This window comes from Centruroides sculpturatus, unplaced genomic scaffold (genome assembly GCF_000671375.1).
Source record: "Centruroides sculpturatus isolate CEXI.00-Female unplaced genomic scaffold, Cexi_2.0 scaffold220, whole genome shotgun sequence".
NCBI classification, from domain to species: Eukaryota; Metazoa; Arthropoda; class Arachnida; order Scorpiones; family Buthidae; genus Centruroides; species Centruroides sculpturatus.
This window is the reverse complement of record NW_019384540.1, coordinates 199,441-225,145: the sequence shown is the minus strand read 5'-3', so window position 1 is coordinate 225,145 and position 25,705 is coordinate 199,441. Positions and strand designations below refer to the sequence as shown.

The following is a 25,705-nucleotide window of genomic DNA, read 5'->3' as shown; positions in this document are numbered from 1 at the left end:
AAAAAAATAAAGAACAAAGACTACAGAGTAAGAGAAAGAAAAAAAACAACTATGGTGTACTGCCACAACACACAATTTAAGACCTTGATGAACTATTCCATTGTGACCAAAGAAATACACCAGAAAGAATTTATTGAACAGGGAACAGTCAACAAATAATGCTATTACCTAGGTGTTGAAGAGATTACAAGATTCAGTTCAAAGAAAAAGACCCAAATTTTGGCCAGACAAGTGGATCATTCCTTATGACAATGCACCAAGTTATAGTGCATTCAAAATGAGAGATTTTCTGGGCAAAAAAGCAATTATCCAATTAGACCATACTGCCTATTCACCTGATTTAGCTTCCTGTGATTTCTGGCTATTTCCGAAATTAAAAGCTGCACTGAAGAGATGAAGATTTTCCAATATAACTGATATCAAACAGAATATCAGAGAGGTACTCAACAGTATTCCAGAAAATGAATTCCAGACCTGCTTCCAGAAATGGGAATGCTATCTCAGTCAGTGTACAGACAAAAGGCGTACTTTGAAGGTAATGGTAGTCACTACGGTACATTTCAACATGTATATTTTTTAAAGGTACTGTACATTCCAGAAATTAAATTGCCACACCTTGTATATATTAGTAATTATTCTCTACACTATCACTGATATATCACTACTATCAATCTGCACTATTGATATCAATAGTAAATTTGTATGATTGCATGACATCAATAGCAAATTTTGACACTTCTATCATCCTACCATGCAAAAGGTGTCAGGACTCAACAAACAGGTAATATTTTTCTACTCAACTTTATCCATTGATGATGATCATATGCCTATTAAAATATTTTGTTTTCAACTGAAAAGATGCTGAATATGGATATTTCCTGCATTAGCTGATACAAGACAAATATCAGTGACTTGTGTGTTAGAGATGTGATTCTGCACCATAGTTATGCTGTATTGTTACTTGTGTGATAAAGTATGTTGTGTTCTGTTAAAGGATTTGACTTTCTCTCTTTTTTTTATCAATGAGCTTTTTATCCCAGGAATGTTATTGTCAAATGCTTTTTCATTTGTCAAGCCATTCTGTAAACTTTAAACAACATGCTGTTGTTCAAGAAAAAGTCTAGATTTACTTTATCTGAAATGTTAAACAAGCACAACTGGTATCAAAAATCATAACACAAGTAAATTCTCTCAAGTTGCTTACTTTACATATTATGCAATTATTAAAAAAATTGAATAGTTGGGTAACTTTTTATCTCTTTAGACCACTCACGGCCACAAAGTATATTGACTGTAAAAATTATTCTTATTTACAGTATAACCTCTGAATAGCAGACACTGTCCGAACTGAGAAGTTTGCCCACTATTCAAAAGTACTGTACGTGCCAACAACCATATTGTAAGTTATTTTAACCTGGTCATTATAAAGTGAAGAATACAATGGATAATGAAAACATCAAATTTGTGTTAGGAATGTGAAAATACCAAAAAATATACGTAGTATATATAATTAAAATATATATATATATAGAGTATATTCTTTTTATAACTTTTCAGCTGTAAAAATTACATTTTAATTGAATTCTAAATAGCAAACAGACTGTACTTTAATTAAATGGAACATAAAAATTAGAACAAAATGTAAACGTTGATTAACTATCATTAATTCATCAAAAATGGCCTGAGTGAAATAAACAAAGAAAAAAAGAAACCATTATTACGAACAGAAGGATGGATGAAGGTCTGTTTAGGCAACGAGAGTTTGAATGTCTAGTTACGAAGGCAATTTGCTAGACACTTCAAGGGGTAAGAAATGTATTCTGTATTCTTGCATTTATAATGTCATTTATGATCTAAGTGATTAATAAAAATCGATACAGTGATCATCCTACATTTAAAGTGGTTGGCAAATTGCCTTCATAACATGATCTCTGAACTTTCACCAAATAAACACTGTTGTCTTAACCTTAAAACTGTTTTTTTTCATTACTGCTGTGCTATGATTCTTGTCAAATGAATGAATAACTTCAGAAAATTTTATGGTTTCTTGGTACCATAAGCTTAATTCCAACAATAAGACAGACGTTTAATAACATTAACATGTATGATGATAAATGGTGATTGACAACTTTAACGAGATTAATCTTCTCTAACAGACAGTTTTGTTCAGCTTTTTACAATCTGCCTACCTCCCCTATTCCTATTTTAAGCCACATTTTATTTGACACTTATGGTCAAAATTTGTCCTCTGAAAGAGTATTTGATCTAATTCTTTGTTTTAATTTTAAAATATTTCATACATAATTAATTCTTTCAGAATACTGAAGATGAGATTTTGTGTTTTCATAAGGTAGGTAGATTATGGACAATGACATTCATTATTTAGAGGTAAATATTATAGATATCCTATTTGAAAGAACATCTGTAACATCTGGAGATAGTAAACATGTCTGTTAAGTAGAGGTGTCCACTATTTAGAAGTGTCCATTAATGGAGGTTTCACTGTATATAGAAGATGTGCCTAATGAAAGGACTATTCAATGCAGGTAAATCAATTATCATAGAACAGAAATGCTATAGAACAGTAGGCTATAGAATGTAGGGACCATGCCCCACAGGGGGCAGTTGGATTGTTAAGGGGACAATTCAAAAATGGACTCATCCAGAGTTTAAGTTAATTTAACTGTATAGCCGCTGTATATGTTAGGGGGCATAAGAATTTTAGAAAGGCTTAGGTGGGGCATAGCACAAAAAAGGTTGGAAAACACTGCTATAGAATATTGTGGCACCTCAATGCCTTTAATCTGAACCAACTTCTCAAGGACTAACTCAATCTCATCATAAGAAACAGTTTGGGAAAAAATGTTTTTGGAAGAGGAAAGACAAGATTCTTGTTCTGGAGCCTTCAAGAAAAGAGTGGGAAAGAGAGAAGGCATGAAATAAAGAAAGAAAAAGAAGAGTTCTTCCACTTCAAACTGGAAGAACTCTAGCACTCAAACAAAATAGCAGATTGATTAACATAAAATTTTATATAAATTCTTAATACAGAATATAAATTTTATATTCTCTATAAAATACATATTGTATATTGATAATTCTGATTTCAAAGTTTTTTTTTGCTTTTGTCAGGTATAAAGTTATTACCCTAGTTTAATTTACCATATTATTCTTTTATAATGTAATACTGCTATATTCCATACTGTGAATTAATATAATGAAACTTCTACCACTAATTCCTTTGTCATTGTTGTACAAAAGTCTATCAATTTAGTTTAGATTAGTTTTAGTATTTTATTTTGTGATACTTTTAATATTGGATTCACTGCATTATTAAAAATAATTTTAATTAATCATTTCATGCTAATTATTTCTCTATTATGTCACATCCAAATAAAATTTTCTAATATATTGTATAACATTAACAAACTTGTTATATCCCAATAACTTGTCTTTCACAAAATAAAAAAAACCATATCAATTATTAAAACTGAATTCATTTGCCAAAAATTAAGGGTCTGAAATGCATCAGAACATTTTACCCATGAATAACAAGAGAAAATTAAGTGTTTTGATATTTTTTACATCAAAGCAGGTAAATAAGAACTTACCTTCTTCTTGTGTAGGAATAGTTCCACGATGACTAATGTTTAGCTGAGGTGAACCTAAGGCTTCTGGATTACTAACTGTAATTCCAATTGAATAAGGCATCTAAATAAAAGGTATAAAATATTAATTTTAAATTATTTTAAAGTCAAGTATCATTTATCAATAATTTAAGCTAAGAAGGGGAAGATAACAGAAATAATAATAAAAACAATAAATAAAATAATCCAGAACTATGTAATTCAGTCATTATCAATATTAAATGAGTTTTGCCAGAAAAGAGTGGTTCTTAAAGATTAACTATTAAACAAAAAGTTAATAAATTTATTTGTGATTTTATAAAAAAAAACAAATATAATTATGTAAAAAAATTCTGCTAATAAAAGTTCTAAAAGTTTATATTTTGTTCTTTCGTATATTAATGTATATCGTCTATACATTCATATATCAAAATTAATAATAAAGACAATTTTTCAAATTTTATACATCATTCCTAACTAGTGTTGTAACGAATAGTATATTTGGCCTCAGGCCGAATACCGAATATTCAGCCAAGAGCGTGGCTGAATAGCCGAATATTCGGCCAAACTATTCAGCTTGATTAACGCATGTACGAAAATTGGCACGCAAACCGCATTATGGCAAGGATCCTGCTCTCTATTGGCCCGCTGTCACTATGCTTCGCCAATCGCATTAATTCTTGGCAGTTGTAGCGAACAGACAAGAGTGTCATGGCAGTATGTGATAAATGATGATATCAAATGTGGATAACGATGAAATGACCTACATGTGTAAATAACGAAAAAAGAACAGAGAAGGACCGCGAAGTGAAAATGTGAAAATAAATATGAAATTGAGTTGATAACATAATCGAATAAGTTTATTGGCACGAAATTCACGGCCGTCAATGCCAAACAATTGTTGTCATAGACTTCAGAAAGCTAAATTCTTGTAATGAAAGTCACTTAGCGTGCATGGGCGAAAGCCTGGGGCTGTTCGGGCTATCAAGCTGTCTCGAATCTGTGAAATCATAACTGTGACTTATATCGACGTCCCATCTGTCTCTTTCCTCCGTTATCACCAGGCTGAGTCACGTAATTGTAAAATGGGAGCTGTACGACGGAAAAGTGACGAATTGAAAGTATCGTGAGCACGTATTATGATGTATGCACAGGCATACATGGATTAGAGCAATAGAGGAAAGAGAAAGGGAAGAGCAAAGACGAGTGCTTAAAAAGAAGGATAGACAGGGTCAGACCCTCAGATGTGCGAGGATTCTCCAACGATAGACATGTACGTGTGCTGATCTTTGTAATTATAAATTGTGAATACATGTGACTAATATTATTTTCTTTTTTATTTTGTGCATGTTACAAGTTATAAATAAATATAAACAAACAACACTAACTCGATAACATTAAATCTAAATACCAAAACTATTAATTTACTGTGTTTTTGTTATTTATTACTCTTGTTTTTAGGTATTCGGTATTCGGCCGAATAGTGAAAAATAGGCCGAATACCGAATAGTAACCAAATATTCGTTACATCACTATTCCTAACATTTATTATATATTAATAGTCATAAATTAATGTAAATAGATTTTGAGAGAAACCACTGCAGTTAAAGTAAATTCAATATATCCATAACTAAAGTAAAACCTCTCTAAATAACCACCTCTTTCCATAGAACCCATTGTTTTTAATCCTCCTTATGTCAATCACCCCTTTACTCAATCAATGACCAACTGAACTTGAAATCCCTTTGTGCAAAACTCTCTCTGAAGTCATCATCCTGAATGGGGTGACAAAATTGAAACCATGGACACATACAGTGGCATAGCTACAGTTTGAGCCATCCAGGGTGGTCTGTCAATTTCCACCTGCCTTTGGAAAATAAATAATACACATCAAACCTATTTAGACATTTTTCAATGACTGTCATATAATTTTTGTAATTGTCAACTCTCAGAATAGTTGATAATTTTACTCTTACTATTAAAAAAAAGTTTAAAATTTTTTTAATGCCAAAATTGCTGCCCCAAAAATAGTGCCAAAATCTCAAATTATAAGAAAAATTATTAAAATGCTTTAATTTGAGTATACTTTAAAGCATTTTAATACAGATTATATCTTTAGTTTCACATAATAACAAAGTGTAAATTAAACACTACTGTCAGTATAGTTAGCTAAAAGTTTGATATTTTCAAAAGAGGACATGGCTTCAAAAGTTTAATGTATTATTTTATATAAAGGTGAAGGAATGGATCATTTCTTAATCATATGGAAGATAGATCCACAAGTTTCCAGAACATGTTTTTGAATTCTGCCACACGACGGCATATATCTTGGCTGCCATTAAAATACTACTATTAGTTAGTGTAGGTCTGCAATTTTTAGTTTCTCATTGGCAACATGCTTTATAGAGTCAGTTCAAATAGATATTGTGGAATGGTTGGCTACCATAATGGCCAAAATGTTCTTTATAAGTGGTTTGAAGCTGTATGTGACATACATGAAAACATGACACATCAAGATAGTCCATATATTCAATCATTCCAGTTACATTACTTTCCACATGATAAAAATTTAAGGAGAATGGTAACCAGCCATGCATGTACAGTACATCCAGCTAGATAAATAACTTTGCCATCATAAGACACACAAGTCCATACAAAATGATTAATTGCAGATAGGGTGCAAGAGTACTTGCAAATGTGGAGCATTCACACATTTGTCTTAAGGACACAAGTGTTTTATGACAATTTATTAATTATTAAAATTTCACTTGCTTTACCACTTGAAAAATAATTATAAAAATCAAGACTCCTATACTTAAGCACTTCTTGGTAATCATAGGCTTTACTTTTATATTCAGATAATAAGATATTCAAATACAGCTGGATATTCCAAATATGGCATTCTCTCATGTCATTATTCCATGATTTTATAGTACTAATTGATGAAAATAAATTAGAAAATACAAGTTTGTAGAAGAAACTATGCAAAAATCTGAAAATTTTGCATTAGACTTAATTCTATGATATTCTGTGAATATTTTTGACTACTTTATGAATTAAATGGCAATATAAATATTTCCTGATAGATAATAACAGTGGAATATTAGTAAAATTATAGAAGCCAATTATTTTCTAGAGAAAAAAAAATTAAAATATATGATTTAGGTTTTCTTAATTTTACTTTAAATTTTTATTGGTTTTAAGATATTTCTCCACCACGCTTTTTTCGTTATGATAGAAAAAATTTGAACTTGTGTAAAAATTATTGAAAATACTCTCTCTATAATTTAATATATAAAAATCCTTACAATTACTAACAAAGTAAGTATTATGAACAAATTTTTATTAGTAATTTCAAAATCAATTATATTCTCAATTCTATAGTTCTGCAGTTCNAATAATTATTCCATTCTCTCATGTCATTATTCAACGATTTTATACTACTAATTGATGAAAATAAATTAGAAAATACAAGTTTGTAGAAGAAACTATGCAAAAATCCGAAAATTTTGCATTAGACTTAATTCTATGATATTCTGTGAATATTTTGGACTACTTTATGAATTAAACGGCGATATAAATATTTCCTGATAGATAATAACAGTGGAATATTAGTAAAATTATAGAAGCCAATTATTTTCTAGAGAAAAAAAAATTAAAATATAGTAATTCCAATTGAATAAGGCATCTAAATAAAAGGTATAAAATATTAATTTTAAATTATTTTAAAGTCAAGTATCATTTATCAATAATTTAAGCTTGTGTAAAAATTATTGAAAATACTCTCTCTATAATTTAATATATAAAAATCCTTACAATTACTAACAAAGTAAGTATTATGAACAAATTTTTATTAGTAATTTCAAAATCAATTATATTCTCAATTCTATAGTTCTGCAGTTCCATAGTTCTTTCAGTATCTTAATGACAGCACAACAGTGGCACTAAAGTATGGGAAAGTACATGAACCTTCTCTGAAACTTGTGGAAAAATTGGCAAGAGCATTGCACATCAAGAGGAGGTTGCAAGTTCAAGTCCACTTGGGCCAATTCTTTTCTTCCAAACAATTCTAAATTATTTAATAAATTATTAAAATTATAATTATTAATTTAGATAAGAGGTGGCACCTAATGTTTACCTCTAGTAGTTTACTTAGTATTAATCATTAAAATAGTGGATTTATAGCCTGATTATTTAAGGCAATTGTTTGTTTGTGGATAAAACCAAAGAGTTTGTGAATTCTTTGGTTTTATCCAACAGAACAGAACAGGTTAAAATTAAAACTTGAAACAGGATCGTGTGATTTAATGAATTGCAAATGAAGACAGCGGTACAGTGCAAAAGTTAATACTAATTGTCTAGAGAAAACATTTATTAAATATATTAATTTAATATTAAATAATTCTAATTCACCCACATATATGAAAAAGAACATCTTTAACATGTATATCAACAAAATTAAATTATCAACAAAAATAAAAATATCAACAAAATTAAATTATTCAATAATAATATGACAATGCAAAAAGAAGAAATAAACCATATACCACCATATTTATTTTAATTATTATTTTAAGTTTAAAATAATTAATTAATTATTAATTATTTTAAACTTTTTGTAGTTTATTTAATTTACAATTTACAGTACTTAGGTATTTCACTGTTATGGTTATTTATTTATCCAGTTGCCACTTTTAAAATAATATGCAACTTCTGTGATTTTATAACTAGATTGATGTAAAATAAAGAGGAACAATGAGGGACATATTGTCCAAAATGCATATCCTCTAGAATTAATAAAGCCTGTATATCTATCTTTGTTATGTTCCTGTGTGATACATTCTCTCAAGCAATCGTATGCTTGCTTCTAACACTTCTAAGGAGATACTTAAACAAGATTTATGCATTATTAATAAAAAACTAATTTCAAAAAAGTAGAGAAAAAGTAGATATACTTTATATTATTACCAATGATGATGTAGTATAAAGTTATGTATGAAACAGTAAATTATATAACAAAACTGTCAGAAGTACATGGTTATAAAAAATAAAATATATATTTATTTTTTTAAAATGTATAATCTAATCAAATCTTAAACCTTGTTAAAATTTAAAAATTTTTAAAACAAAGTTTTCAATTCTGTTTATTTTTTCTTGTAGGTTATAGTAAAGTCATGCAATCGAATCCATATAAAAAGNTCTGGTTTAAACTTTAACACTGTATGCGTCAATTCCCAAACTTAAAATTACTGGCCTCCTAGAACTGAAATGTAGATATATATTTGTATTTTCACCATAAGCTACTGTAAAGACCATTGTATTTTAATAAACACAACAAACTGTAATACTTTTTAATATTTGATATATATATATATATATATACAATGAACATTAAAAGTAAATTAAATTATTAAAGAAATTAAAACAGAAGAGAAATATAATCGACTTGCATCAAGATAAAATAAAAAGATTAGTAACAGCTGGAAAATTTATAAATGAACTGATATAATGTTTAAAAAAAAAAATTAAATGCTATATTTGATAAAGTAAAGAAAAAGAAAGGAAAAATGATAAATACATAAAATCAGAAGTTTATTAATTAAAAGTCATTATTAGAACCATAGAAATGAAAGACAAATATAAAAGAAGCATAATGTATAGAATAAAACAAAGTATATATGAACATACAAATAGTATCAAATGCAGGAAAGACAAAGCTTCTATTCAATATGCTAATAACAGACATGTAACAATGGCTTCTAGGACTTGAATTTATTTACATTAGTTGAAAATAAAAAGTCTCATGTTTTATTAAAGACTGATTACAGAGCTAAAAAATTTATGAAATACATATTAAAAACAAAGTGAAAAGTTTCACATATACATGTGATTACTGAAGAAGTGAGATATTAGATAAGTCTATTGTTTTGAAAAATGAATGCTTAATACGAATTACAGATAATATAAAACAGTAATACTGTACTTGAAATTTAAATTAAACTCAGTTCATATTTATATATTAAAATTTTGATTATATATTTAAAAATGTTTTTAAAATTTAAAAATTTTTAAAACAAAGTTTTCAATTCTGTTTATTTTTTCTTGTAGGTTATAGTAAAGTCATGCAATCGAATCCATATAAAAAGAATTTACATATTGTAAAAAATACTGTAATGGTAGATCAATGAAATTCACAAAAAATATGAAAAATTACCATTCAGAAAGGAATGTGTTTTATTACACACATTTCTTTTTGAACACATTCCTGTCTGAATAAAACATTCTTTTTTGAATGACAATTTATAAATATCTTTTTATAAATTTCTACAATTTGTTATTATGGTATGTTCATGTATACATACATTTAATTTAAAAATAAAGCATTTTATCCAAATTTTGAGTTTTAAACATTTACTCGTAGAAAGCATAAAGAATACAAAATCTGGATTGGATTAACTTAGTTGGCAAAGTTTTAGACTGGTTTTCCAAAGGTTTATAGTTCAAATTTAATATACAAAAGATCTGTTTTATCACTTTTAATGCGAATTTAGTATTACTGTTTAGAATTTTCATTATTTTCTTTGAAAATACTTTGTAATACAGTTGAACCTATCTCAAAATCCTCTTTATCTCTAAATTTATTTTCCCCCCTGCATTTTCAGTCTAAATTTGATACATTTTCAATACATGTCTTAAAAATTTTCTCCCAAAATTCTATATCTCAAATTATGAACTAAAGTGTCTTCAAAGTCCAGCAACTACATTTTGATAGCATAAATTTTAGTTGAGAAACATCTCTTGAAATACAGTACATTAGTAGCAGCGGCACCTGCAGACTATGAAAAAGGACATTGTACTGTACATTACGCGAGGAGCTTCAATCTCTGATTTAACATTGGATCAGTGCTCCCACAAGGTGGTTCTGGTTGCATTTGAAGCTAACTTGGCCTTGAAAACAAAAAATGGGGTTTTGGTCAACATAAGACAAAATTGCATGGGTCAATGGACAAATATCATTCATTAGTTTCTTTTATATTGGCAGAATATGCTAAAGTCACAGATTTTCTATTGTTTGGGATCCCCTTGGGGATTAGGAAAAGGACAATCAAGACGATAAAAGAGCAGCACATGCCCAAATGTACGGGCACCCCTGCATAGTAACAATTAATGCTGCTTTTCTCTGGCTAAGAGTTTGACTTGCATCTTATTGGTTGAATAAAGTCAGACATCAGAAACTATTGACAAACTATTTCTGTTAAGGTATGTCAAAAATGTTTTATTTATACATAATACAGGTATGTATTGTACATGCTACTGTATTAACACAATACCACACCTCCAAACCTATTACTATTTACTGTGTAGGAACCTCTATATCTCAAAACTTGTCTATCTCAAATTTTTTTCTTGGTCCCATGAGGTTTGAGATAGACATGTTCAACTGTCTATCTTGAATCTTGTGGGAACAAGAAAATTTCTAAGGATTGAAGATGTTAAAGAAAGTTAATGAAAGGGTTTGGTATCCTAAACAAATTTTACTTTATATATAATGATGAAGATGGTTCAAGTCATATTTATAAATTTTTGCATGATTAAAGTTATATTTTTAATTAAATTAGAATTGTTTTTAATAATACATGCATAAAAATACATATAATAAAAATATTTTATATATAGTATGTGTAAAATATTTTTTAAAATTGTTTAAATTTTTTATAAGCAATTAAAAGTTATTCTTTCATAAATATTCCACTTTTTAATCAAATAAAAATATAAATAGTTACACAACCAGATATTTACTAGTTTAGGAAGTGTTTAGATGATGCAATGTAGGATGATAAACTATTTATTTATTTATGATATCTTTTGGGAATAAACCAGCAATGAATTGCTCAACTTTCCCAGCAACATTTAAAACTTTGACGGCACCATCTGTTATCATATTTTATTAAAAAAACTTTTTATATTTTTTAACTATTATAAAAAGACAAAAAGCTTAATTTTGAGAGAAGGGATAAAAATTGTAAATGCTAATAACTAGTAAAATTATCCTTAAGTCCAACCTTACTGGAGATACATACGACCCCCTTTATCTCCCCACCTCTCGACCTTTAATTAATCACCAAAATTTAATAGCATCAAAACCCCTCACAAAAAAAATCCCTGCAAAATTTCAGAAACTTTCGACAAAAAGCACAGCAGTTATTAAGCTTTAAACAGGGTGAACAAAATCATTCCCCCACACACACACACCCCTTCCGGAATCACATAGGTCAATATGACTCCAGGCAATTTCCATTTGTGTGAGAAGACAAAAGACTTTTTGTAATCTTCTTTAAGGGGATGAGTTATTTTTCAGTGCTATTATCATCTCAGTACTAGAAACATACTTGTTTTAACCTGAAATGAGTCCTTATGTTACTATCTGCATGTCATTATGTAATATATGACTCAAAAAAATTTTATTAGATGAATTCAGTACAAGATTAAGTTATATTACATATATCATAAAATATCACATATGTGATAATGAATAAACTGTGTTTAAAAGTTTTTTCTGAATTGTCTGGATTAAACAGCTGAATAGAAGTTTTTTCATCATTTTATAAACATTATTTCTATTTATTTCACATTTTTTAAAAGATTCATTATAAATTTAAAAATATTAACACCGAGATATATTTTTAAAATCCCATAAAAATATGGTTGCATTTTTTAAACAAAAACAAAATAATAATAATAATAATAATGAAACTGTCAGTCAAAAACTCTAAAACATTTATCTTTTATCAAAAAGTTGGTGCATTTCTTAAATAATTTTTCAGCAAAAAATTAAATGCTGTCATTGTCATAAAATATTTTTAAATTAAAAGAATGCTTTATGTTAATTTATCAGTTTAGTGTTGTGCTGAAAACTATATGACATATCTATATAATTATTCATATGATTTTATTTAAATCTTCCAAACTATGTAATAGTAATTATTAAATCATTCATAAATTCTTATTTTATTTTGTTTGCTAGTGTGTAAAAGTTTTCAAAAATTTTCTGTATATTCTAGGAAAATTTTGAAATTATTCTGAAAATATTCTGCACCTCTAGCTATTATAAGTTCAAATCAATAGATCTGAACTTATAGTAGCTAGAGATGAAAAATATCTGTTAATACATACAAGATGTCATATGTATAAACTAGAATTCTTAATTTGCAAATTAGCCAAGTAAAATATATTTTAATGGTTATAGTCATTTCAATAAAAATTAGTTATGAAAGACTATTGGCTTTCATACATTTATACCAGTAAGAATTTTTATGGTGTCTATTGGTTTGATTATTCCAATAAAAACCGACAGAATACCAACAAAAATCATTATTGGTTTCTATTAGTTTTCTCATCCCAGCAGGAACCGATAGAGCCATTATACCATTAAAGAATGCTTCCTATTGGTTATTATTATTTCCTATATATTTTTTTTTTGTTTAACATTGATCTATTTCATCAATATTTGTTTTTATACACTTTAAAAATTTTGTAAGATACTTATACTACCTCTTATAATATATTTCAATTCTAATAATATAGATACTAAAATTCCCTCCCAAATAAGATGCAGAGATTTAAGGAAACAAGCAAGAAATGAAATTGTTTTTTTACCTTCAAAAAATATTTTCTTCCATGCTCTGATGTCAAATCTAAATAAAACTTTATAATACTGTATATACTTATTGAAATTTATAATAGAACCTTATTTTAAACACATTTTGAAATTTGAAAACCAAGTTGTTTCCTTCACATTGCAATTTAATCATATATTTATTTAACTTATAGACATTCTTATTGTGCACAGAGCTAATAAAATTTAATTATTCTCATAAAAACATTTATTATGACCTAGTAAAAATATCATTTCATCAATTTCCTAGTGCAGGGGTGGGCAACCTTTTTAAATCTAAATGCCAAATTTGCCAAATCTATGATGCAAAATTTTCTCAGATGCCAACTGAAATTTTTCGAAGCATATTATTTGATGTCTTCAGGATTGAAAGAATCTTTTCGAATAATCAAAAATTCATATATACACACTTTAGAAACTCAATAAATTCTTAACAGCAAAGAAATCACTACATCTTGCTGCCTGACAAATGATACAACTAAATGGGATAAAAGGTTCAAGTCAGTATATTGCAGAGATATCTTGGAAATAAGATTTGTTTCATTTCCTTATTATTTATTATTATTAACACTAAAATAGTTGATAGTGTTTGTTTCTTTATTGCATTTTTATTTAGTGTTGCTCTACTCATAAAATTGTATTCTATTAAATTAAAATATACAACTTAGCAAAGATGTTGGATATTTGGTTTTTAAGATGAGCCCTTGGTTGCATGTTGGAAAAATATTGTTGGCAAGCCACATTCAGCACACATGCCTAGAACTGCCCATCCATCCTAGAGTGATACAAGAATTAAAAGAACATTATCAACGCCAGCAATTTCATTTTACAATAAATATGAAAAATAATATACTGCAAACATTCATTACAAAAACAGCATTTGACAGTGTATTAAATTCACATTTTAAAATTCTATAAATATCTTAATAATAATAGTGACTCTTCTGAACAAGGATTAATTAGCAACGTTGTTAATTTGCTGAATTAATCAATGTACTTTTAACTGTGAGACTGTTCCTTTATAAACCAGAATAAAAGAATAAAAAAAACAAAAGACCATATTTATTTCATAATTCCTATTACACAATTTGCAATTTTGCAATTTCAATAATTGCAACAAACATTTAATGCATGCTCTTATGATCTTAAAAACTATCCTAGAGCTAGAAATACAGGAGAAGGAGAAATTCTAAGGATCAAAGTGGAAGTGGTATCTTTAAGTCCTAAATGGTAGATGAAGGCAATAATGCCTTCTGTAAACATAACTTCTCTGTAAACATAACACAGGGATTGTTTTTAACCTTACAGACAGTTTGGTGTCAGGCAATCCTTCCCATCATTGAACTTTCTTTCTGTTAATGATTTCATGGTTCCAATCTCCTAGTCTAAACTACTTAATCACTACAACCTAGTGACCTTCTTCTCAAACCTTCCTTCTCTGCATACATACACCTCCAAGAGAGAAAAAAATGACTCCTGTCCACTTACTATATAACATCGTCCACTTCCATTGAGTTTATTGCCCCTAAACAATAAATTATCAAGACAAAAGATAGATAGAAAGACATAAGAAAAGTCAGAGAACATTCCAGAAGATCTACAAATAATAACTATAAAATACGGTATATTTACCTATAACGCATGGTAGGCAACTGACATGTAACAGTGGATAAAGTTGAAAATAACAATAACATTTCTGATCCAGTTAGCAGGTAATCTTCAGGACACAAACAGATAAAAGTGGAATTCCAGTGTCTGGAAAGAAGATGGGACAGAGTAAACTGTAAGTTAGTAAACACTCAATTTACTCTACTCCATCTTCTTTCCTAATCACTCTGGTATTCCACTTTCATCTGTCCATACCTGAAGATGGTCTATTAACTGGGTCAAAAACAACAGTGTTTCTTTAATTTCACCTACTATTAAAAGTGCATTGATTAATTCAGTGACTTTCTTGAATCATACATGAAACAAAATATGATGACTATGTATTATCCGTATTGGTCTCAGAACAACTAGACCAAAAATTTTGAAATTTGGCAAGAATACTTCTATACCATGGGACACTAATGTTACTATATTTTAGAGATTATAATTCAAGGGAGAGATAGGGGGTAGAAGGTCATATCCTAAGTGGCCATAATATCTCTGTATACTGTCATGACATTCAGGGCCAAGGGATGACCAAGAAAAAAGTGGCGTATTGTGCACAACACTGTAAGCTTCAGTCCTCTGAAGAATGTCATAAGGTAGTGTTGCCACCAGACCGGTTTTTAAATTCATGGTCTGAATTAATTATTAATTTGTCCAGTTTTCAGATGTTTTAATGAACTTTGCACAATGAAGGAAAGAGTAGGAAATTTGGAGGACAAGTTAAAAGCAGGAAAAATAATTCACAGTTATGGGCATTTATATTAAAAAAAGGAAATTTTCTAAACGTTCAGAAGATAATTAGCATTCCAACGTCTAATATGTATGTTGAAAGATGTTTCTCTTCAATGAATAACTTATGGTGGGATAAAAAAAAAAAAACAGATTAACACTGGAAAATGTTAAAGCTAAACTACTAATTTGCAGTAATGTAAAAATGTTTATGAAGAAATAATAATATATGAAAAACTTTTAGAAGCAGCTTGGAGCAACCAAAAATATATTTTAAGGCAGTAAATAAAAATAATGTAATATTTATTTTTATGTAATTTTCTCAATTATTTTCATATAGTTTATTATTATATGTAACCATTACTGATGTTAGTTTTCAAATTTCTATATTTATATTATATATTGTAACAGATACAATGTATTTTTGTAACTAAATATTATTAATGCGGTATGTGTTATTATTTATTATTCTTACTTTTATGTATTTGCAATTAATATCAACATCGGACTGTTATTAATTATTTTTTTTTGTATATGCCACATGTGAACCAATGCAGAACATCCTTGATGGACTCACTCAATCGCATTCTCTTCACACCGCACTGCACCAACACAGCCTCGTTACTCCCCAGAACTTTAATAATATATCATGTACAGTACTGTACATATTTACCTTCTAATAAAAAGAAATATTTATTTTCTATTCACAATAAAAAAAACAAATTTTTTTTATTTCTAAGTATAACATCCTAATTTTAAAATGTCCAGGTCAGCAATTTTGAAAAGGTGGCAACACTACCATAAGGGCAGGACATAGTACAGTATATCAAAAACACTAACCCGAACTTTCACTCTGCTGAAATCATACACTACACCCATATCAGACAACCTTACACCATTTCTGTCTATCCAAACATATCTCTTTTTCTTCTTCCATATTCATGACTTTTTACACATGTTGTCAGCACCTTCTTTCACCCAGAATCTGTTTCTCTTTCAGACAATTCCACTTGCTCAGCCCATCTTTTTCTCAGTCTTTCACACCCTCTCCTTCCCTCCACATTCCCCACAAATAACTTCTTATACATCTCATCTTTTGGCACTATATGTAGCCAAACCAATGCAGAACATCCTTGATGGACTCACTCAATCGCATTCTCTTCACACCGCACTGCACCAACACAGCCTCGTTACTCCCCAGATCACTCCTTTTCACACCACATATACATCTCAGCTGCAATAACTTTGCTCTTATACTTTGTTCCCCATACCCATGGCCTCACAACCATTCAACACATTGAGAGGACCACACTCTTGTACATACCCATACTTGTCTTCTTTGGAAATATATTCTTGTGAACCAATTTCCCTGTGCACCCAACCACTTTCATACAAGCATTCACTTGTCTTCCAATCTCCCTATCTATTCTGCCATTCCTCTCAAGGGTCCCAAGTAAATTCCCTATGCAAATGCAATTTTTTTGCAATGCCAAAATTTCATATCCTCTCTATTTATTCTCAATGCCATCTTTTTTTGCAGCTCTCATTCAACTTCAACATAAGATATTGCAGTTCATTTTGGCTTTCAGCCAGTAGAACAGTATCTTCAGCATATAATAAGCAATTGAACAGTTCACCACTCACCTTCACTCCCATTCACTCTTCTTTCAACTGCCTCATACATTTGTCCAAGTACACATTGAATAACCATGGAGATATCACACTACCTTGACACACACCCATAGTCACATTGGACCACTCCGAAATTTCATCAGCTACTCTAACTCACACTCTGCTGTTCTCATACAATGTTTTAAATCGCCTCAAGCAGCTTCCCACTCACCCCATACTCATAGAGAACATGCCACAAGTATTCTCTTTTCACTTGGTCATATGCTTTCTCCAAATCCACAAATGCTGCAAAAACTCTCTCATTCAAACCCAAGTACTTCTGAACAATCATTCACAATCCAAAGATTTGATCCATACAACTCTTTCCTGCCACAAACACACACTGAACATTCCAGATGTTTTTCCTAGTAATTCTCATCACTCTCTTCACTAGAATTTGTGCAAATATCTTTCTTGGCATGCTTAGAGACTTATACCTCTATAATTCTTACATTGTTCACTGTCACCTTTCCTTTTATACAGAACAATAACAGTATCTCTCCAATCATTCAGCACCCACCCTTTCTCCCAGCACAGGCAAAACAGGTTTGTCAGACATGCCAACAACACATCATGACCATATTTTAACATTTCAGCACATACTCCATCCACATCTACAGCTTTTCCCATTTTTAACTTTCTCGCCTCTTATAAACTGATCGCTTCACATCCATGACCATGCTCATTCATAGGCATCCTAACTTCACACTTCCTCATTGTTGACATCTGCACATCCTAAAAGCTCACTGAAATACTCACCTTTCCAATGCATTCTCACTCCTCCACAACAGATCACCATTCTTATCTTTCACACTTTTTGTGCCCACATATGCATCACTACCTTTTAACTTTCTCATATACCATTAGAAGTCCTTAACTTTTTCACAATTTCCTTGCATTCACGGTTATGCTCTCTGTACTCATCCCTATTCCCACTATTCAAATATCTTAGGTAGGCTTCTTACTTTCTCTTTACAACTTCAGCAATCTCTTCATTCCACAATGCAGCACCTCTCACTCGTTTGCCCATCTTCACAGTACCACACACTTCTCTTGCATGCTTTACCATACTTTTTTTACAGCATCCCACAGATTCTCAGGGTTTTGTGTAACATCCATATCCAGCTCATTTAGCTTAGCAGATACACTTTCTCTATATTGTAATTTTTGCTCCTTCAGGTTCTCTACTTTCATACATTCTAAAATTTTCCTTTCATTGTTTTATCTTTTATATTGCCAGTCATTCAGCAATTGTATCCTCAATCTGATCAGGTAATAATCAGTACTTTTTTCACACCCTCTCATCACACTCATATCTTTGACCATCCATTTCAACCTTTCATCATATATCACAAAGTCAATCATACTCTTTTGCTGCAGTGTTCTGTTCTTCCAAGTATACATGTGGATTGACTTGTGCAGAATGTGTTGGATATTAACAAATCCCTTGCAGCACATAGTTCAATCATTGTCATTCACTCCATCAAAACCATACCTGCCAACATATGACCACAAACATCCATCACACATACCTACATGCACATTCATATCACCTAACAACACAATCCTTTCATTTGTCTTGCATTCATTTAAGATATCCAACAGAACAGTCCAGAATTCATCCTTTTCTTCAAACGTAGTAGATTCAACTGGAGCATACACACCAACACACAGTAACCTTGTACTGGTACATCCTACTTTCATTCTCAACCAGACCATCCTGTCATTAATGCACTCATAAGGTTTAATACTATCAGTGATATGTCACTGATAGCACGAAAAGAAAACTGAGAAATTCTAAGAGTTTTACAAGGTTATTATCTTTCAGATAGACACTAACATAGAAACTCACTCAATATTTGCCAAATTGCCTAGAAGACACACAAAAAAACCATCCCACACATCCAAGCACTTGCCCTTATGTTTTGTTTCAACTGCACACAATACATCCACCTTCCATTCAAGCATCACATTCAACAGCTGTTGCTCTTTCAATTCAGACAGGCCCTGAACATTCCATACACTGAATCTCATCTCACATTCACATCTTTTAACACAAGGCACAGAGGCCTCTTTCCACTTTATTCCATTTTTAATGAAAGCTCATTTTTGCCTTCGCCCAACCCAAGCCTAGAGCACCAAGACAGTCTGACCTCTCACCTGCAACCTTTCCAGCATGGGTGACCATGCCAGTTGCCATTGCTACCACTGGTTAAGTCCTCAGAGTCATTGAGACACACAAACTCCACCATATAGTGGTGGAGTTTGTGTGCCTCAACTAGATGGATATCAGGGTAGGAGTTATAATCAATGAAAGTTTTACTCATTATTGGCATTTACAATCTTTTCAACTCATCCCTATCCCAAAAATAAGGTTTTTGCCTTTTTCTCTAACTTTTACCATAGAAATTATCATTGATCATTTAGAACCTAAAAGTTATAAATTGAAAACCAAATTCTTCAAATTCAAACTGGACAATAACTATGAATGTTTCAGTAACCTTATATCCAATCCTGGAGGGTAACATAAAATTAGTTCAAATGTTTTTGGCCTATAGTGAAGGCCTTCCTCAGGAACAAGAGGTTCTAAAATCAAATGCTAACATACAATGGAACGCAAACTTTAAAAACTTTAATCTGGTCAACGTGGCTTCCGCTTTTACAGTAACACATTTTCAGGTGTCACCTTACATATGGACTATCCCCTTTTCTCTCTTATTTCATAAAATATGGTTCGGTTTTGGGAGTGCAAAATTGGGCTACAAGTAGCAGATTGAGATATATGTAGGGCTCTTAAAAATAATTTGTATGGGTCACTTAAAAATAATTTGAGTTAAATTTCAAGGAATTCTTCTTTACTTTCTATAAAAACTATCTGGTTGACTTGTGAGGTTCTCATCGGACATGTTTACCTGCAGTTTATTTATATTTATATTATTATTATTATTTATTAATTAACAAAAATAGCATTCTGTATTAGTAACCATATTCCATTTGCTTAATAAATTACATCAGTTACATGGCATTTGGCATATTATACGAAAATGTAAATCTTGGATAATTCAATAATTAAGTTGTGAATATTTCATTCCCTGAATTTTAAACTAACAAAGAATTCCTCTACTTTCATTAATAATATTTAACAATTCAGTCATAAAAATCAAAGAAGTTCACTAATCTATATCTATATATATATATATAAAAATAGACATGTATGTCCCTATATCTCACTTTTTCGCCAAAACTACACATCGCACGTGAATGGTGTTTGTATGTGGTGGTAGCCCCAAGTCTCCATTCGTGCATAGGGGTGGTTGCGTCTCGATAGCTATAAGGGTGCGGGAGATATGAGGCTAAAAGTAGTTGAAAGTGGCTTTCTATTTCGAATGTTTTGTTCGATTTTTTCGAATTTGTTCGAATTAAATTCGAACATAAAATTCGAATTGGTTCGATTATAGAACGATTGAAAACGTTCCAGAAACGTTGAAATTTGTTCGTTTGACTAAACGTAAAAATTCTCTAATTAGTCTGGAAACGGGGGACCTAATTCTTGCATTTTGTGAAAACGGGTAAGATTAGCTATAATGTAATTATCTTAATCTTCACTATAGTTACTTTTTGCCCAGCGAAGCGGGTCCTTGCAGCTAGATTCTAGATTACTTAGAAAAACAGTCTTTTATATATATAAAAAAAACTATACTATTACATACAAATAAAAACCCAGCGAAGCAGGATCTTGCAGCTAGTAACTTAATAAACTGTCATAGAATAATTTATCTTCCAACTGCAATTGAACTTAACCAAAAGACAAACTTATAAAATTAACTTATAAAATTTAAAAGAAATACAAATAAATAAGTTTATAGAATTTTTATAATTCTATAAATGTATATAGTCATTGCAATTTGTATATAGTCAGTCAAAAAATCAAGACTACTAGGTACAGTGAAGCATCAAAAATCCATACTAATTGGAGCCTGACCCCATTCCAATGTTCAATTTGTCCATATTTTCAAATATACATGTAAATTAGAATTTTAATTATCATAAACACAAAATCAGCTGTAATTCAAGTGTAGGTGTTCTTAGTTCAAGCCAATATTTCACAAGAAATACAGGAATACTTACAAAGATTCAAAATGTCACAGTAAGTATTATTGAAGAAGTATGGTTTTGACATTGAAAAATTAAATGCAGTAACAACAGTGTACTTTGAACATTTCAGAGTTTGAATGCTAAATTTGACAAAAATTTACTTCAGAGTTCTAAATAACGTTCAAACTGAGATACAGTGAAAAATGCACTCAAAGCATAAATGCAATCTGTTTGTACCAAAGTCATCTCTCACTCTGACTCTTACATTACCATTATGTGTTTTCAGTGCTTTTTTTGCTTTATTTTTGGTGTGTTTGGTTGTATATCTCACATTAGCAATAATTGTTAAGTTTCACAAATGCTATGATTAAATCATACATCCATGTTAAGTAACTACAACTGTTAAAAATAAACAAAATCTTTCAGCTCACTCAATATAAGCTTTACTTATTATTAAAGTCTTAAGAGGAAGATTGCCAATTGAGATGAAAAAAGTACTGTAATTACTGCAAAGCATGAAAGCGGTACATGTGTAGTGAATCTGGCAGCCACGTTTAAGATGCTGAAGTCAACAGTGTGCAACCAGTAAATACAATTTTCATTTTATTATACAGTATTTCATTTATTGTTTTCATGTTTCATTTATTATCAGGTTATAATATGTTATTTTTTTCCTTAAGTTATATGTATTTGCTGTTTTAAGTTCATTGAAATGAGTATTGTTTAGGGTCTTGAATAGATTAATTCAATTTCCATTATTTCTAATGGGAAAAACTGATTCAGACTTTGAATGACTCGGAGTTCAAACAGCTTTCTAGAATGAATTAATACATTCAAAGTATGAAGAACCACTGTATTAGGTATTTAAAAAAATCCATTTAGATTGAAATTAGATTTAAAAAAACACTGATTTCTAAGTATTATTCATATTCTGTATGCTGAAAGATTCTATTATAGCAGTAATTTTTTTTATATTATTGTCTGTTTAATTTAGTCACTCAATGTTTACTTATGCACATACTAATAATTGGATTTTTTTTACATTTTTTTTTAACATGCTACACTATTGTTTGCATGCAAATTTATATTGATACATTAGTATAAAGCAGTATAAATCAGTGGCATAATTAACGTTTTAATAATTTAATAATATAAATTACTTCTGTAATGAAATCATTTATTATATAAGGCCTAATTACTTATTTAGTTAGACTTCAGCATTTTAAATTAACTAATAATTTGTTCTCATTTAATTTTTAAATCAAGCACCCAAAAATTTATGTTCAATGAAAATGAAAGTGAAAAAATTCACTTTCACTTTCATTGTGAAAGTGTTTCTGTTTCACTTTCACATTTCACTATTATCACTTTTACACTTGAAAAAATTTATCTACACTATGATAATTTATTTACACTATTGAATCTCCATTTTCACTTTCAATGAAAGTAAAAATTCAATAGATAAAATTCATATCATATGATTTGAAATAAATGAAATATTGTGAATCCAACCGAATATGATAATGTGCTAATATTTTCAAATTAAAACTTAAAACATGAGATATAGGATAGTTCATTAAAGATTTTATAAACTCCTGTCAGTTTAGTTTTTTTATACACAATAGAATTAATTTTATCACATTTTATACTCTCATTTTTACTAGAATTAAAGCCAAATGATCTACTGAATTATCAAGCTGTACTATTTATTTAATTTTAATAATTAAATAAACAGTAATTTGACTAGGGGTAGGCAGTTTGGCCACTATCTCTTGATAAATTTAATAATGATAAATAAATTAATTTTTAATTTTAATTTAGAGGAAGAAAAGAATTAGTCCAGAGAGGATCTTGAACTTGCAACTCCTGCATATCATACAGATGCATTGCCAGTTACACTAGCCAGACTCCATCTGTGCTTTACTTTCAGAACTAATAATAATTTAAATATAACTATACTATTCACACACTGTGCCAACTGGGGACAACTTTAGTACACAGCTCTCCATGGCTCTCAGCCAACCATCGCTTCACCCTGACGTGGTGAATGTTTAACTTTGCGTGTATGCATGTATAAACATCTACTACAAACACATAGTTACTAAAGTCATCCCCAATTAATGACATGAGTGACTAGTATGGTTATATCTAAATTATTAATAGTTCTGGAGGTAAACATTGGACAGAAGTCCAGGTAGCATAACTGGCAATGCATCTGCACAACATGGGTTTGAGTCCTGCTCTGGGCCAATCCTTTTAATCCAGAATTTTTCAAATTAAAATTAAAAATTAATTAATTTATAATTATTAAATTTATCAACGAGATGGTAGCCTAATTGCCAAAACTAGTTAAATTGCTGTTTAATTAGTAAAATTTGCCTTAAAATAACCTGATAATCCAGTAGATTGTTTGGCTTTAATTAAAAATACAATAAGTAGATGTTCATTTATTTTTACTAGAATTATTTAAAGCCTTAATCACAATATAATACATAAAAACTTTTAAACTCAAATTTAAAAGATTCAATTTTAAAATGAAGCATTATTTATATAAAATTAGAATTAAAATAAATCCAATTACATTAAAAAATAACTAAAAGTACATAAGTCATATGATTTATATTGACAAAATACTTTAAAGCATCTCAACTTTAAGATAATTACAGTCAAACCTTAATGTAAGCCCTCTTAAATAATGCCACTCTTGTAAAGTCCCAACAAATCTTTGAGTGGATCGTCCCTATAAATATTACATACAAAACCTTTCAGTATCTGTAAATTATTAAATGTACGATTTTGTATTGCAAACAACATTGCTATCACCAAATCATGTGACTTTCAAATTCAAATTTGCATTTATACTTCATTACTGTACTATATATAATTTTTATTGTTTAATATACCTGAATTTTGCACCACATTCTATTTACTGCTATTTTCAGAAGTGAACAAATGCTGTCATTAATTTAAATTGAAGTTTGAATGAATTGTAAGATTTATTTATAATTGAATATTCAAAGTTTGTATATCCAATTGTAAGTAGATCCAATTATATCTATCATAATTTTGTGTATCATAGTTAATATTATATTAATAACTAACATTAAAACCTCAGTACCTACTCCAGCACTTAATTTATTTATCACACAAATATCTTTGACCCTATTTAAGGGTCTTCATTGGGTAGTACTACCATTCCATTGGACCCAATTTATACAGAATAAATTAAAAGTAAAAAATATTCTGCAAAAACATTCTATTGGCAGAGTGACCACTTGAACATTTTCAAAAATGTGAAAGCAACCCTGAATTTTTTGAAAACATTACCACAAATGTTGCAGTATGTTCTTTTTTCACTTAATTCTTAATATTTATATTATTTAAGAGTTTTTTTTTCTTTTTTAAATTTACATCATTATACTAATGGAATGTTCCCATAGAACATTTATTTTTAATTTATTCTGTATATGTTAAGTCTAATGGAATGGCTGTACTCCCCAACAAAGGCCCCTAAATGGGGCTGAAAACATTTGTATGATTAGTAAATTGAGTGCTGGAGTAAGTACTGAGGTTTGTGTGAGCTATTTGTAAACTATTGACTGTAGTTCCAGAGACATTTTCATTAAATGTTAAAAAGAACTTTGCATTAAATGCTTATTACCAGCAAAGCTCATTAGGGAGATCTAAAGTTTTATTTTTATCACAGAAAACTTTTACCAATGAAAAAATAAAAATATTTGTTATTAATGGGAAACTTGTTATAGCAGGTCATGATTGTTCGGTGGAATACTGAGTCGAGTACTTAATCAAAGTACACATTGTATATTTTATATAATGTACAGTACATACATATGATACCCTTTTTTATAGCCTGAAGATGTCTGTTATAAGCAAACAAAAACATTTGTAAAAGTGCTAATTTGAGATAATATATGCTGGTTTAGGTGTTTTATCTGTGTTTAAAATATTAAAGAACAAATTCATTCTTTAAAAACAAAAATTACTCATTCTTTTTTTAAAGAACATATTTGTTCTCTTTGAGTTTAAATATCTGTTGTTCTAGACATTTATAATCATTATTGGCTGACGTTGACTCAAACAGGGTCATAAACTTTCCCAACTAAGTAATTTACAAGATTTGGCTTTCATAACAAACAGTAACAAAAAATATAATGTTTCATTATGTTTATAACATTATCATCAATATATGGAATAAAATACTTGTTTTAAAATGTATAAAAGCGTCTTTTTAAAATAT

General features: G+C 29.6%; 1 protein-coding gene across 1 annotated transcript in view; it reads right to left on the bottom strand.

Moving 5' to 3' along the window:
- Nucleotides 1-25,705, bottom strand: part of LOC111623353 (tyrosine-protein kinase RYK-like) — a 101,682-nt gene that overhangs the window by 65,576 nt on the left and 10,401 nt on the right. The window contains exon 3 of the mRNA XM_023365900.1: nucleotides 3,609-3,708. Within this exon, the coding sequence (XP_023221668.1) occupies nucleotides 3,609-3,708 (100 nt within the window). The remainder of the gene's footprint in view (nucleotides 1-3,608; nucleotides 3,709-25,705) is intronic.